This window comes from Recurvomyces mirabilis, assembly GCF_035927965.1.
Source record: "Recurvomyces mirabilis strain CCFEE 5264 chromosome Unknown scaffold_32, whole genome shotgun sequence".
Taxonomy (NCBI): domain Eukaryota; kingdom Fungi; phylum Ascomycota; class Dothideomycetes; order Mycosphaerellales; family Teratosphaeriaceae; genus Recurvomyces; species Recurvomyces mirabilis.
The window spans coordinates 167,311-180,781 of record NW_027041966.1 but is presented as its reverse complement, the minus strand read 5'-3'; the positions used below and the strand labels follow the sequence as shown (position 1 = coordinate 180,781).

The following is a 13,471-nucleotide window of genomic DNA, read 5'->3' as shown; positions in this document are numbered from 1 at the left end:
TTCGTCATATTATGTGCTTTTGGATAAAGATGATCTACCATGAGCCGCTCAATGCCGCTTGAACGCTATCAAATGCAACGATCAATATTTCAGTTCTCACCAATCATGCTGACACGGTGTTCCCATTCACAGTGATTTGAGCGGTGTATAATGCTCTCCCTGACGCAGAGTTTGCATGGAACAGCATGTGCTTGCCGTCTCTGAAGATGTCGGCGGAACCAGGAGTGTTGAGGCCGTCTGTACCAGTGGCGAAGAGTGGACTTGAAGCCCTCGTGAATGGACCGGTGATTGAGGTGGACGTTGCATAGCTGACGGTGTAGCTGCCAGTTCTGCTTGATTGTTAGCATTTCTCCACAAGTGTCACCATATTGAGTGAACGCACGTAAAGCAGCCGGAGCTGAAGAACAAAATATATGTGCTGCCCACTTTCGTGAGGGATGGTGCTTCGACGATCCCCTGATCTGCGGCACCATTATTGTTCAAGATCGTCGTTGGCGAGCCTTGCAGAGTGTAACCATCTTTGGCGACTGGCTGGAGTATGATCGGCGTTGCAACATATGGAGCAACTGATGAGGTTAGTCATGGTGATATCAGGTTTTATCAGATCGTTGGTCTTACCATTGTTGCCACAAGCTCCACCATGGCCCTGGCTGTTGCCGTCTACTTTGTAGGTGATATAACGCTGTCCAGTAGCAGCCTCCCAGTAGCCAGCAGCATCGATGGCACCACCTTGAGAGGTTGGGCAGATCAGAGCGCCATTGCCGACAGGTGTGAAAGGTCCGGTAATACTATTTGATGTGGCGCACCAACACAATGTTGGGCGGTGTTCTGAGCTGTCGTGGCACTATAGTACATCACGAAAGTATTGTCCTAGAGAACATGCATCGTCAGCGAAGGTCATGAATGAGCATCCCGCACGACGTGAGACTCACAATCTGGATGAGATCTGGCGCCCACGTGTTTGGTGAGGCAGCGTTGACCCAGGAGGGCAGGTTGGGCAGAGCATCTTTCTGGGAGCCGTCCGAGTTTCTGACGAGGGTCCAGGTGTTGAAATCGGGTGATGTGGCGATCTGAATGTGTAGGCTACTTCCTATCGTTCTTGTTGCGAAGGCGTACCATACGCCATTGACTTGTATAATGGATGGATCTTGACTGCATCAGTCGGCAATCCTTCGTAGCACGTTGTAGTACGCTGAACTCACCTGGGAAATTTGCGCCTCCAATCTGCGGTCCAGCTTCAGACCGTTTGATCAGACCAACCTCAAGCTTTGGTAAGGGTGCCGCCAGACAGAGCTGGGCCGTCAGCGCCCACAAGGCAAAGCAAATGCTACGGAAAGACATGGTATCCGATTGTGTTGACTATTCGAGAGATTGAGATCGTGGCTACAAGAAGAGTATAGGAAAAAAGTCAGAGTCAAGAGAGCTTACCACATCTTACATACCTTATATGCGCCGGGGGAATGCTCCACCACGCAGAACTATGCCATCGATGTCATTCCTGCGAGCTGATCTGCTGTGAGTGTGTGCTTCTGCGCGTAGTGCCGTACGGCTAGGGTTCCATCGTCTACTGACAGCAGACCAGACGGCGGGCCTTATGCAGGGAGGCAGTGCTACGCTCGGGCTAGCGAGTGCATACGGCCACGGCGAGAGCATCGTTGCCTGTTCCTGAACTCGTGAGCAGAATAGGTGCCAGCTACTCGTAGCTTGATCGGGAAGTAAGCTTATTCGAGAGTTTGCGCTTGACAGTAGACTGGTGAAAAGCAAATCTGTAGTGCCGAGCCGTTGGTTTGCGCTATTAGGCATGCGATGTCTCGGAGAAGGCAGAGGGTGGCCTCGAAAGTCAAGATGAGCAACCCCAGCCAGCCAGTCAGCGATTACTGGAATGAGTACGGCCGTGTGTTCGCAGGGCTTATGCTTGTTGAGTCAGCTCGAGTAGTTGTGGTGGTAATATCAGAAGAGGCTTAGCAAGACTATCGATTTATTGCGTGCTTTAGCATCTTCGACAGGCCTTCTAGCGTGCTCGTTGTACGCCAGCCTCCGTGATGAAGGCCTAGAAGCGTTGGCAGGCTGCACTTCGGGCGGCGCGGTAGCCGCAGTGTGAGAAGCATATCGAGGCGGAGGCACGTTGTCGATTCGCGAAGGAGTTGGCGTGCCAGAAAGCTGGAGCGGGACGGCACGCCAAGAATGTGTCAGCGCTTCTCGGCATCCCGATGGAGCCTTTTCCAGACTAAATCAGTACATTGTTACTGCTGGAACGTTTACTTTATACGATCATCTGAATCCTCACGCGACCGACCGATCGCCCCAAAGCCACCTGGACATGAACATGCCCGTCCTTTGGGAATTGTGCCGGAGCATGCCGCGGGTTTGGCGGTGAGGCGCACATTGCCCTAGATGCCAACAATAATAGTCTGCTCTGGCCGAGTCACCAGGTACGGCCAGCGGCAAGCCACACTCTGCGTTGGCCAGCTATGAACAGATCGAAGTGTACTGCGGCACTGCCAAGGATACGTCGAGAGTTGACTAGTGCACTCGAATCACTCTACGCAGACCTCCCCACATTCGAGCTCCACTGACGCCTAAAGAGATTGTGTCGAAAGGTAAGGAATCACAAGGATCACTCCACTGCCACCGCCACGAGCCTACTCTCATGATCCTTCCCCGCCCATTAGCTCCCTGTCATTTGCCATGCGAAGCTGGCTATTCCTGTCTGCTTTTCCATTCAACTCCACTTGAAGCTACACTGATGTGTTTTTGCTGACTTCGGGCTGGAGGCAATTGCTGTCAGCGGGTGATGGAAGTTTGGAGCTGGCAGTTCCTCGGGTAGTGACAACTTGCGTGCGCCAAGAAAGACTCGACTTCAGTGGCGCTTCGAGACCTCGCATTGCAAGCCGAGTCGCAACCATGGAGCTCGCGAAGCGTGTGTTGCATGTCGAGAAACCGTCCGACCCAGCTGGAGCGATTATTGAAGCATGGGCACAAGGCTACATGGTCGGCTCGCTGATCATCATGGCCTGTGTCGCATTCGCGAACATGCGCCGTGGTGTACTTTTGCATAAGCTGATTCTGATCGAGGTATCACGTGGTCATCATGTAGCCAGTATTGCGCCATGCTGACTGCTACTAGCTTGTGTTTGGAATGTTTCACGGGACTTTCATCTTTACGAATGCGCCAGTGTATAACTGGTATCTTAGCGTCACGGCAATCTTTTTGGTAAGACATGTCTTGCATACTCGAAACTCTGATGATGGTCAATGCCGAGCTAACATAGACCGTCTAGAACACGAGCTGGAGTTTACATAATGTCATTGCATGGATCAAGAACAAACCACTACTACCACGATGGGCTAGCATTTTCTACATCACTACTGTCATATTAGTACAGCCATATTGGATACTGGAAATCGTTGCCAACGTGAGTCTCGCAGTATCGATCATCTACCGAACCAAAAATTGACACGAAACCAGTTCCTCTATTTCAGCAACACCAGTAATCTGTTCGTGTACACCAGGCCGTACGAAGCCCTCTTTCGAGACCCTTGGTGGATCTTCACCATCGCGAACCTACTATGGAACATCAAGACTCGATATGATTTCGGCTTTCTCGAGCTCATGCGTGTCTCACCTCGCTTCGGCATTTTATTCGGCGCCATGATGCTCAGCATCTGCTTCATCTTGGTCGATATTCTGGCTGTCACGCACGTCATATCTGGGTCCGGTCTACCAGACGGCATCAACCCCTTCTGGAAACCGGCATTCGTCTTTAAGTGCTTGACCGACACCATCATCCTCGACGACTTCAAGACTGCTTTGGATCGCTTGAAGCAGCATAGGTTAGCTAGACTTGGCAGTCTAGCGAGCGACAATATCCGAGGTCAGTTTGACAAGCAAGGCAAGGAGAAGAAAGAAGATGTTGCGGATGGTAATACTTTCTTGACTGGATTTCCGATGGTAGTTACGAAGACGAATTCGAAGAAGACCTTTGATCCGGATAACATGGATCTTGAGGCAGCGTTACATATGGACGATTTCGAACCTGGCGTCTCTCCAACTCGGTCTGGTAGGGGCTGAAGAAAGTTGCTGATACCAGTTGCAACGTTGAGAATACGATTGGAAACCATCTAGAAACTATCTTGAGGGATGAGGATATTTTGCCGCGTCGTTGCAGCTGGCACGGCATGGGACCACCCTTCTGGACTTTATGGCCTCTTTCCAGACTACTGAGCTCGAGCTAAAATCTAAGCCCGGGCTTTCATGGCGAGCTTGTGAGTATTGCGAATTCACCTCAACCGTCCACCATAAGGCATTCGGGAGAGACCAGGTGACCTAAACCCCTCCCACTCATCAAACCGGGTTTCATGGTCCAGTGGCATCCTGCCGCCATAACCTTCATCATAAGGATCCTCCGTCCGACCACCACGCCCTCCGCCGCGACGGCCAGTGGACAAACCATTTCCGCCTCCACGATCATGGGCGGACCCGCCAAACAGATCGTCAAACGTGTCTAGACGACCTTGTCTGCCGCTATGGCCGGCATACGGATCCTGCATACGCTGGCCTTGGGCTTGCACCTGGCCATACCCGACGGAAGGATGGTCAGTCGGCTCGAAGAAATGATCTTGGCCTTGTGGTACTCTACGACCCCCGTCTGCATCACGCATACCACCGCCACCATATCTGCTCCCACCATCTCCGATGCCGCCGAACATCTCCTCGAAACCATCATGACTTCTTCCTCCCTGAGCACGCCCAGGACCACGCTGATCACGAGCCACGGCATCTTCTCGATCCCAGCGCCCGCGATCACCGGGTCTAATGTTGAAAAGGGAGTCGAACTCTTCGTCCAGACTGGGTCCGTGCTCGCCGAGTACTCCGCCGTATGTCAGGCGCTTGCCAGACCTGCCACCGTCTCCTCTGTGTCCTTGGCTAGGGACACCAGCTGGACGTCCGCCTGGATAGTCGGCATAAGGGTCGTCGAGGTCATTGTAGTACATGTCACGCGCGCCGGGCTGCGTGGAGTTGGAGTATGGCATGCTGGTGAGGGGGGTGTCTGGAACACGGGATAGATTGATGCAGTCCTGCTTGGAGAATGGTGGATTCGTGTGAGTAAGGGAAATAGCGATGCGGTGCGACGATTGAAGAAGGGTCGGATATTGAGCGAGCTGGGCGAAGGTTTTATACCTGTGTTTCTGTGTTTCTGTGTACAGCAGTGACTCTTGTAAGCCGTGTTGGATTACTTGCTACACTATAGTGACTACCAGAACGAGATGTCGTTCTTCGATACAGGACGATGGCATCGTGTCTTCACTAAGGCACATGACGAATCACTGTGGGAGAGCAGCTGGATCGCGATATTGCTGTTACTTATCTGGAGCTGTTCATGATGTCCTAGCTGGATTGGTGTACTGCGTAGCGAAGTGTCTTCGTCATGGCCGGTTCCGGTGCAGTGAGAGGGGTGTGAGTCTGTACAAGCCGCTTGATAGGCATATGTCTTGTCGGCAATAGTGAGCTGCTGACCAATAGCACGTAAGAAGATGATCTTCGGGAGAGCCGTGAAGCAGCATGTGAGAGCCAGGAGCATGACTGTGGCGAAGCCTGCACGGGTTTGACGAGATCAAGCTTCAGTTCGATATATTTCCACTGTTATCATGTATATACCAACTTCTTGGTGGTAGGGCAAGTCGAATTCTGAAACAACACAAACGGCGCTCGTGCATCTCCTCTTCTCCACAGAATCTCACAATAAAGAAAAAAGTGGAAAGTTTCGCCTCTACTCTCTCGACGCAGGGGGCGGCCGGCATCCTCGGTCGCAGCCGGGACCAAACGCGCGTGTAAGGATTTAACGCGAAGCGGTTTGGTGTGGCCGTGTTATTCGGGGGTCTCCTGCTGTAGGATGAGAGTATAGTAGACAATATCATCCCCTCTCACACGAAAGCGACGACGAGGTCAGCCATGCCATGCTAGCGACCTACTCTTACCACCTAGACCGACGACGCGCTTGTGTCTTTGTTTATTCTTTGGCTGTTGTAGGAGAGTAGCTGCAAGCAGCAAGCAGAAGGCAGCGTGGGGAGGAGATTAGTTTGTTGGCTGCTGATCCCTTAGCGCTGGCGTTATAAGGATTCAGAGGGTTGTCTGAGTGTTCTTCCCATACTCGACTTGGTGTTGGGAGGACGTCGTGGTAGTTGATAACCATGGCCCACCCGTACGATGTTGGGACGAAGGCGTGGCAGCCGGACGTCACTGAAGGATGGGTTGCTTCGGAGGTGACGCAGAAGAAGGTGGATGGGGACAAGATCAGACTGGTGTTTGCACTGGAGAATGGCGAGGTATGGCAGATGGAGGTGTGCAAGGAGAGACTTGATGTTATACTGACCATGACAGACCAAAACGGTCGAGACAACCCTAGCCGCGCTCCAGAACGAGAACTCCTCGACGAATGGAACGCTACCGCCGCTCATGAACCCGGCCATGCTCGAAGCCTCTGACGACCTGACGAACCTCTCACATCTGAACGAGCCGGCCGTGCTCCAGGCCATCAAGCTGCGCTATGCCCAGAAGGAAATCTACACATACTCCGGCATCGTGCTGATAGCCACCAACCCCTTTGCTCGAGTCGACTCGCTCTATGTCCCGGGCATGGTGCAAGTCTACGCCGGCAAGCATCGGTCTTCACAAGCACCGCATCTGTTTGCCATAGCGGAGGAGGCATTCGCGGAAATGCTGCGAGATGGTCGTAACCAGACCATTGTCGTCTCAGGTGAGTCCGGAGCAGGTAAGACGGTCAGCGCAAAGTACATAATGCGCTACTTCGCCACACGAGAACCACCCGATCAGCCTGGTGTCCGCCGACGAGACCGCTCAGGCGACTCCATGAGCGAGACGGAAGAGCAGATCCTCGCTACCAACCCTATAATGGAAGCTTTCGGCAATGCAAAGACGACTCGCAATGACAACTCCTCCCGTTTCGGCAAGTACATCGAGATCATGTTCAACAAGAGCACGGATATCATTGGTGCGAGGATACGGACATATTTGCTCGAGCGGTCGCGGTTGGTGTTTCAGCCGCTTAAGGAGAGGAATTACCACATCTTCTACCAGCTCGTCGCGGGCGCTACCGAGGCGGAAAGGGAAGAGTTGGGCCTGATACCACCGGAGCACTTTGATTTCTTGAATCAGGGCGGCGCGCCACAGATCGAGGGTGTGTATGATGGGAAGGATTTCAATGAGACCAGGCAGGCGTTGACGAGACTTGGTGTGTCGGTTGAGGTGCAGACGTCGCTTTGGCGGATACTTGCTGCGCTGCTGCATATTGGTAATATGAAGATTACTGCGACCAGGACAGAATCCAACTTGTCTGCCTCGGAGCCTTCACTTGCCAAGGCTGCACAACTTCTCGGAATAGATGCTGCTGAATTCGCCAAATGGACGGTCAAGAAGCAGCTCATTACTCGAGGCGAGAAGATTGTGTCAAACCTTACTGCACAGCAAGCAACTGTCGTGCGAGACTCGGTCGCCAAGTACATCTACTCATCCCTCTTCGACTGGCTTGTGGAGACCATGAACAACTTCCTCGCCACAGAAGAGACCCTCGAGCAAGTTAAGAGCTTCATTGGTGTACTGGATATCTACGGTTTCGAGCATTTCGCCAAGAACAGCTTCGAGCAGTTCTGCATCAATTATGCCAACGAGAAGTTGCAGCAGGAATTCAATCAGCATGTTTTCAAGCTCGAGCAGGAGGAATATATGCGTGAGCAGATCCAGTGGGAATTTATCGACTTCTCAGACAACCAGCCTTGCATTGACTTGATCGAAGGAAAGCTTGGTGTGCTTGCACTGCTTGATGAGGAGAGTAGATTGCCGATGGGGTCTGATGAAAGCTTCGTGACGAAGCTTCATCACAACTTCTCCAACGATAAGCATGCCTTCTACAAGAAGCCACGATTCGGCAAGAGTGCTTTCACGGTCTGCCATTACGCTATCGACGTGACGTACGAGAGCGAAGGTTTCATTGAGAAGAACAGGGACACAGTACCGGACGAACATCTGGAAGTGCTACGGAACACATCCAATGGCTTCCTCCGAGAAGTCATGGATGCTTCGACGACAGTGAGAGACAGAGATACGGCTGCAGTCGCGCCAAAAGCTACGCCTGGTAAGAGAGTCGGAGCTGCGGCGGCGCGAAAGCCAACTCTGGGCAATATCTTCAAGAGCAGTTTGATCGAGCTCATGGCCACGATTGAGAGGACTGAGGTACATTACATTCGATGTATCAAGCCCAATGAGGAGAAGCTGGCATGGAAGTTCGAGGGTCCGATGGTGTTGAGCCAACTTCGTGCTTGTGGAGTGTTGGAGACAGTCAGAATCTCGTGCGCTGGTTACCCGACCAGATGGACGTACGAGGAGTTCGCGCTGAGGTATTATATGCTGATACCATCCACACAGTGGACGCACGAGATCCGGGATATGGCCAACAATATCCTCCGCAAAGCATTTGGCGCAGGCAAGAACGACGGCACCGACAAGTACCAGTTAGGTCTGACCAAGATCTTCTTCCGGGCGGGTATGCTCGCCTTCCTCGAAAACCTCCGCACGAACCGCCTGACAGGCGCCGCGATCATGATCCAGAAGAATCTGCGGTGTCTACATCAACGCAAGAAATACCTCGAAGCGCGCGAAAGCATCCAGACTTTTCAGGCCCTCATCCGAGGACTCCTGGCGCGCAAAAGGGCCCAAGAGGCACGGCGGCAAAAAGGCGCGACGACGATCCAGCGCGTCTGGCGCGGACAGAAGGCCCGCAAGAGCTACGTACGCCAGCGCAACCATCTCATCGTCTTTGAAGCAGCGGCACGGGGATGGATTACACGTAAATCGATACTGGACAAGAGATTAGGCGATGCTGCTCGAATCATCCAACGGACGTGGCGACGACATAGTCAGCTCAGGCAGTGGAGAGATTATAGGCGAAATGTGGTCAAGGCGCAGAGTTTGTGGCGTGGCAAGCAGGCGCGGAAGGGGTATAAGACTTTGCGCGAGGAGGCGAGGGATTTGAAGCAGATTTCGTATAAGTTGGAGAATAAGGTTGTGGAGTTGACGCAGAGTTTGGGGTCCATGAGGTCGGAGAACAGGACGTTGAAGGGCCAGGTGCAGAGTTATGAGAATCAGTTGAAGAGTTGGCGGGAGCGGCATACGGCGCTGGAGCAGCGGGCGAATGAGTTGCAGCGGGATGCTAATCAGGCTGGTATCACGGCGGCGAAGTTGACGGCGGTCGAGGCGGATTTCCAGCGCTTGCAGACGAATTTCGAGGAGAGTCAGGGAAGTATGAGGAGGTTGCAGGAGGAGGAGAAGGGGTTGAGGGAGAGTTTGAGGAGTACCAGTTCGGAATTGGAGAGTACAAGGCAGGGAAAGACGGCGAGCGAGACGGAGAAGTTGAGTCTCAGGCAGCAGTTGGCGGAGATGCAGGATCAGTTGGAGCTGGCAAAGAGGGCGCAGGTCATGGCGCCTGTGGCTGGCGATATGGTGAATGGGAATGGGATGGTTGGGGCTGGGGGCGCGGTGCAACAGCCTAGTGGACTTATTAATTTGGTCGCGAGTAAGAAGCCGAAGAGGAGGAGTGCGGCGTTGGAGCAGATCCAGACGGAGAGGTTTAGTGGGACTTTTAACCCGCGACCTGTGTCGATGGCTTTTGGCGCGACGGCTTCGGGACATACGCAGAATTTGTCTGGGTCGACGTTTAATCCTTCGCTGGAGAATGTGGAGATGGAATTGGAGTCGCTATTGGCGGATGAGGATGGCTTGAACGATGAGGTGACTATGGGACTTATAAGGAACCTGAAGATACCTGCACCTGGCTCCACTCCGCCACCCACAGACAAGGAGGTTCTGTTCCCGGCTTACCTGATCAACCTTGTCACGAGTGAAATGTGGAATAATGGCTTCGTGAAGGAGAGTGAGCGCTTCCTGGCGAATGTGATGCAGAGTATCCAGCAAGAGGTCATGCAACATGATGGCGACGACGCGATAAACCCTGGTGCTTTCTGGCTCAGCAACGTGCACGAGATGCTATCTTTCGTCTTCCTCGCCGAGGATTGGTACGAAGCGCAGAAGACAGACAACTTCGAGTACGACCGCCTCCTAGAGATCGTCAAGCACGACCTCGAAAGCCTAGAATTCAATATCTACCACACCTGGATGAAAGTCCTGAAGAAGAAACTCCACAAGATGATCGTCCCCGCCATCATCGAAAGCCAGAGCCTACCCGGCTTCGTGACAAACGAAAGTAACCGCTTCCTCGGCAAGCTCCTCCAGTCCTCCAGCGCCCCGGCCTTCAGCATGGACAATCTACTCTCCCTCCTCAACAACGTCTTCAAGGCCATGAAAGCCTACTACCTCGAAGACACCATCATTACACAAACCGTCACCGAACTCCTGCGCCTCGTGGGCGTGACGGCGTTTAATGACCTGCTCATGCGCAGGAATTTCCTCAGCTGGAAGAGGGGTTTGCAGATTAATTACAATATCACCCGGATTGAGGAGTGGTGCAAGAGCCATGATATGCCCGAGGGGACGCTGCAGTTGGAGCATTTGATGCAGGCGACTAAGCTGTTGCAGTTGAAGAAGGCGACGTTGAATGATATTGAGATTATTCAGGATATTTGTTGGATGTGAGTTTGCCACCCTACCCTGTCCTGAAAGGCTGATAATGGGATGAGATGAGATGAAATGGTGTACTGACTTATCACTTTCCAGGCTCTCACCCAACCAGATCCAAAAACTCCTCAACCAATACCTAGTAGCTGACTACGAACAACCCATCAACGGCGAAATCATGAAAGCGGTCGCGAGCCGCGTCACGGACCCCAAATCCGACGTCCTCCTCCTCCAAGCAGTGGATATGGACGACTCCGGCCCTTACGAGATCGCCGAACCGCGCGTCATCACGGCGTTGGAGACGTATACGCCTTCGTGGCTGCAGACACCCCGGCTGAAGCGGTTGGCGGAGATTGTGTCGGCGCAGGCAGTGATGCAGCAGCAGCTGGATGCGACGGGAATGGGGAAGGTGGAGGAGGAGGATGATGGTGGGGGGTTTGGGGCAGATGGGGAGTGGGAGGGGGATCTGGGAGGGGGGGTTCTGGGAGTTAATGGCGGTGGGATGTTGAATGGGCATGGACGTAATGGGATGGGGGAGGTGCATGAGATTCGAGGTGGTGGTCGAGGGGGAGAGAATGGCCGGGTGTATTCGTCGTAGTATACGGTGCAGTGGTTGGTAGAAAGGCAACCGCGACGAGTTTGATGGTCGTGGCTTGTGGGCTACAATATTCTGGCGTTTCCGTGCGTGCTTGGGTCTTGCATTTTCTTGTACGCATTTAAGGGTTGCGTGGGCGTCTTGGCTTGCATTTCTTCTGACGGTAGCAATTCGGGCAGATGCCAAAGGATGGGAAGAGGCTTAGCGTCAGGATAGGTGTGGTGGGTGCTACCTAGTAGTGTATTTTTGGGGAGCCCGTGACAAGGCTGCCGTAAACCTTCTTCGGTGCCTTTTCGTTCTTGTATCGACTGTCTACCCCGTGAGTTACCACGTATAGTGATGCAAGGCCCCGGCATTGATAGGACATCGAGAGCCGTACTATATCCACGAGGACGCGCAATGGCAAGATCAATGCTAGAACATGTGTCAGTCTGATTCCGCTACAGTATAGTGGGGTGAACGACTCACATCAACATCGTCCCAAGCCCGTCCATGCACGCGATCCAGCTCTTCTATTGTCATCACCTTGCCCGTCGTGACTGTGCCCCATCAGTATGAGCAAAGACATCTCAACGATCAAACGAGATCGCAGAAGAGAGAAGAACTCACAATACCCAGCATGAATCTTAGCATCAATCTCCACCCTGGAGTCCTCAGGAATCATCTCATCCGGAATCGGCACCCTCTCCAGGATCGGGATCCCCTGATCTACAATAGCATCATGCTTCATATCACTCATACTCAACATCCGATCAATCTTTGTAATCCCCAACCAATGCAGAATATCCGGCATCAACGCCTGGAACCTCATATCTTTCACTCCTGCAATATTCTCCGTCCGCTTAAAATACTCGCTCGCCTTGTCACTGCCGCGTTTGCGAGCATTGTAGACGAGGTATTTTGTCACTTCGCCCAAGGCACGACCTTCTTTGCGGAAGTAGATCACGACTCCGCTTCCGCCGCGTTGAGCTTCTTTCACTGCTTCCTCGATGCCGAAAATTAGGTAAGGCCGGCAGGTGCAGATGTCCGAGCCGAAGACGTCGGAGCCGTTGCATTCGTCGTGGACACGTAGAGAGAGCTTGACCTTGGCATCGGCCATTTTGGCTGGGTCGCCGAAACAGTAGACTGTTAGGCCACCAATCGGTGGCATGAAGAGCTTGATGTCGCTGCGGGTGATGAGCTCGGGGTAGCTGCCGCCTGTATTCTCGAAGAGCGAGCGTCGCAGGACGCCTTCGTCGATGCCGAAGCGCTCGGCTACGCCTGGGAGGTACCAGACCGGCTCGACGGCGACTTTGGTCACACTTAGCTCGCCGATGTCGTTAAGACAGATTTTACCGTCTGGCACTAGACGGCCTTTGCGGACGCTTTCTTCGAGCTCGGGGATCTTCATGTGGGCTCTTGTGACTGCTATCGTCGGACGGATCTCGACGTTCTCGGTGTCGATGATATCTTTGAAAACCCAGGGTGCCAGATGACCAAGTGGATCCATGGCGACAATCTTTTTTGGATTGAACCAAGTCGGATTTGGGGAGATATTGGCGGCCGGCTCAGTGTTTGTGTAATCTGGTTTATGGTCTGTGTTCAGCTGCTGTGAGGCTACGGCCAGGGCGTAATATATGCTGTACGAGCCACCATGAGCCCCGATAGCGTTGCGTCGTCGGATCGTGCTTGGGCTGCGTGCTACGACGACAGGCCCACGCTTTTGCGAGTCTGAATTGCCCCAGTCCATAGGTAGAGGGTCCACTCCTGCTTGACCGGGATGGGTGGTGATCACAATCTTGGACAAAGTAGTGCTAGGTCTTCTGGGAGGTGGCGACGTCGACAATGCATGGCCATTTGATTCCTTGTCTTTGCTGAAGCCATCGCTTGAGCTTACGCTCTCGCGAGAATGATGACCGTGTGGCGGTATTCGCGGACTGCCTAGAAGGTACGGCTGAGCCTGCATTCTAGGGCTTGGAGCAGACGCATCGTGGATGATACCTTCGTGAGACTGCTTGAGCCCGGCAAGTACGTTGACACGACCATTAATAGCATCGACAGTATCGGCAAGCTGCTGTTGGTCTTGCTTGAGTGACCGTACAGAGGCTAGGATCTCTTGTAGTAACGCGGAGTTGTCTTGTAGAGCAGCCATGGTCACAAGAGGGAAGTCGAGAGACGAGTTGATTGTCCTCAGGGAGAGTCTCTATGCCTTCGACACCAGTACAAACAAACAATGTCTACCCAGTCAT

The 13,471-nt window shown here is 53.1% G+C and overlaps 5 protein-coding genes across 5 annotated transcripts; 2 read left to right on the top strand and 3 right to left on the bottom strand.

Annotated features, from left to right (window-relative positions):
* Positions 1-103: 103 nt before the first annotated feature.
* LTS14_009576 (uncharacterized protein) lies at positions 104-1,341 on the bottom strand (the record flags this gene model as incomplete). Its single annotated transcript, XM_064842258.1, has 5 exons — positions 104-329; positions 383-566; positions 619-844; positions 933-1,147; positions 1,203-1,341. The coding sequence occupies 5 exons, from the start codon at positions 1,339-1,341 to the stop codon at positions 104-106; spliced, it is 990 nt and encodes a 329-aa protein (XP_064690164.1).
* Positions 1,342-2,904: 1,563 nt separating this feature from the next.
* Positions 2,905-4,072, top strand: LTS14_009575 (uncharacterized protein; the record flags this gene model as incomplete). Its single annotated transcript, XM_064842257.1, has 4 exons — positions 2,905-3,075; positions 3,128-3,214; positions 3,282-3,416; positions 3,470-4,072. The coding sequence occupies 4 exons, from the start codon at positions 2,905-2,907 to the stop codon at positions 4,070-4,072; spliced, it is 996 nt and encodes a 331-aa protein (XP_064690163.1).
* Positions 4,073-4,281: 209 nt separating this feature from the next.
* Positions 4,282-5,034, bottom strand: LTS14_009574 (uncharacterized protein; the record flags this gene model as incomplete). The annotated part of the gene is made up of 1 exon (XM_064842256.1): positions 4,282-5,034. One exon carries the CDS (start codon positions 5,032-5,034, stop codon positions 4,282-4,284), a length of 753 nt encoding a protein of 250 aa, XP_064690162.1.
* A 1,158-nt stretch (positions 5,035-6,192) lies between these two features.
* On the top strand, positions 6,193-11,246 carry MYO2 (Myosin type-2 heavy chain 1; the record flags this gene model as incomplete). The annotated part of the gene is made up of 3 exons (XM_064842255.1): positions 6,193-6,327; positions 6,383-10,662; positions 10,748-11,246. 3 exons carry the CDS (start codon positions 6,193-6,195, stop codon positions 11,244-11,246), a joined length of 4,914 nt encoding a protein of 1,637 aa, XP_064690161.1.
* A 405-nt stretch (positions 11,247-11,651) lies between these two features.
* Positions 11,652-13,374, bottom strand: URC1 (putative GTP cyclohydrolase; the record flags this gene model as incomplete). The annotated part of the gene is made up of 3 exons (XM_064842254.1): positions 11,652-11,657; positions 11,712-11,782; positions 11,853-13,374. The coding sequence occupies 3 exons, from the start codon at positions 13,372-13,374 to the stop codon at positions 11,652-11,654; spliced, it is 1,599 nt and encodes a 532-aa protein (XP_064690160.1).
* Positions 13,375-13,471: the final 97 nt, after the last annotated feature.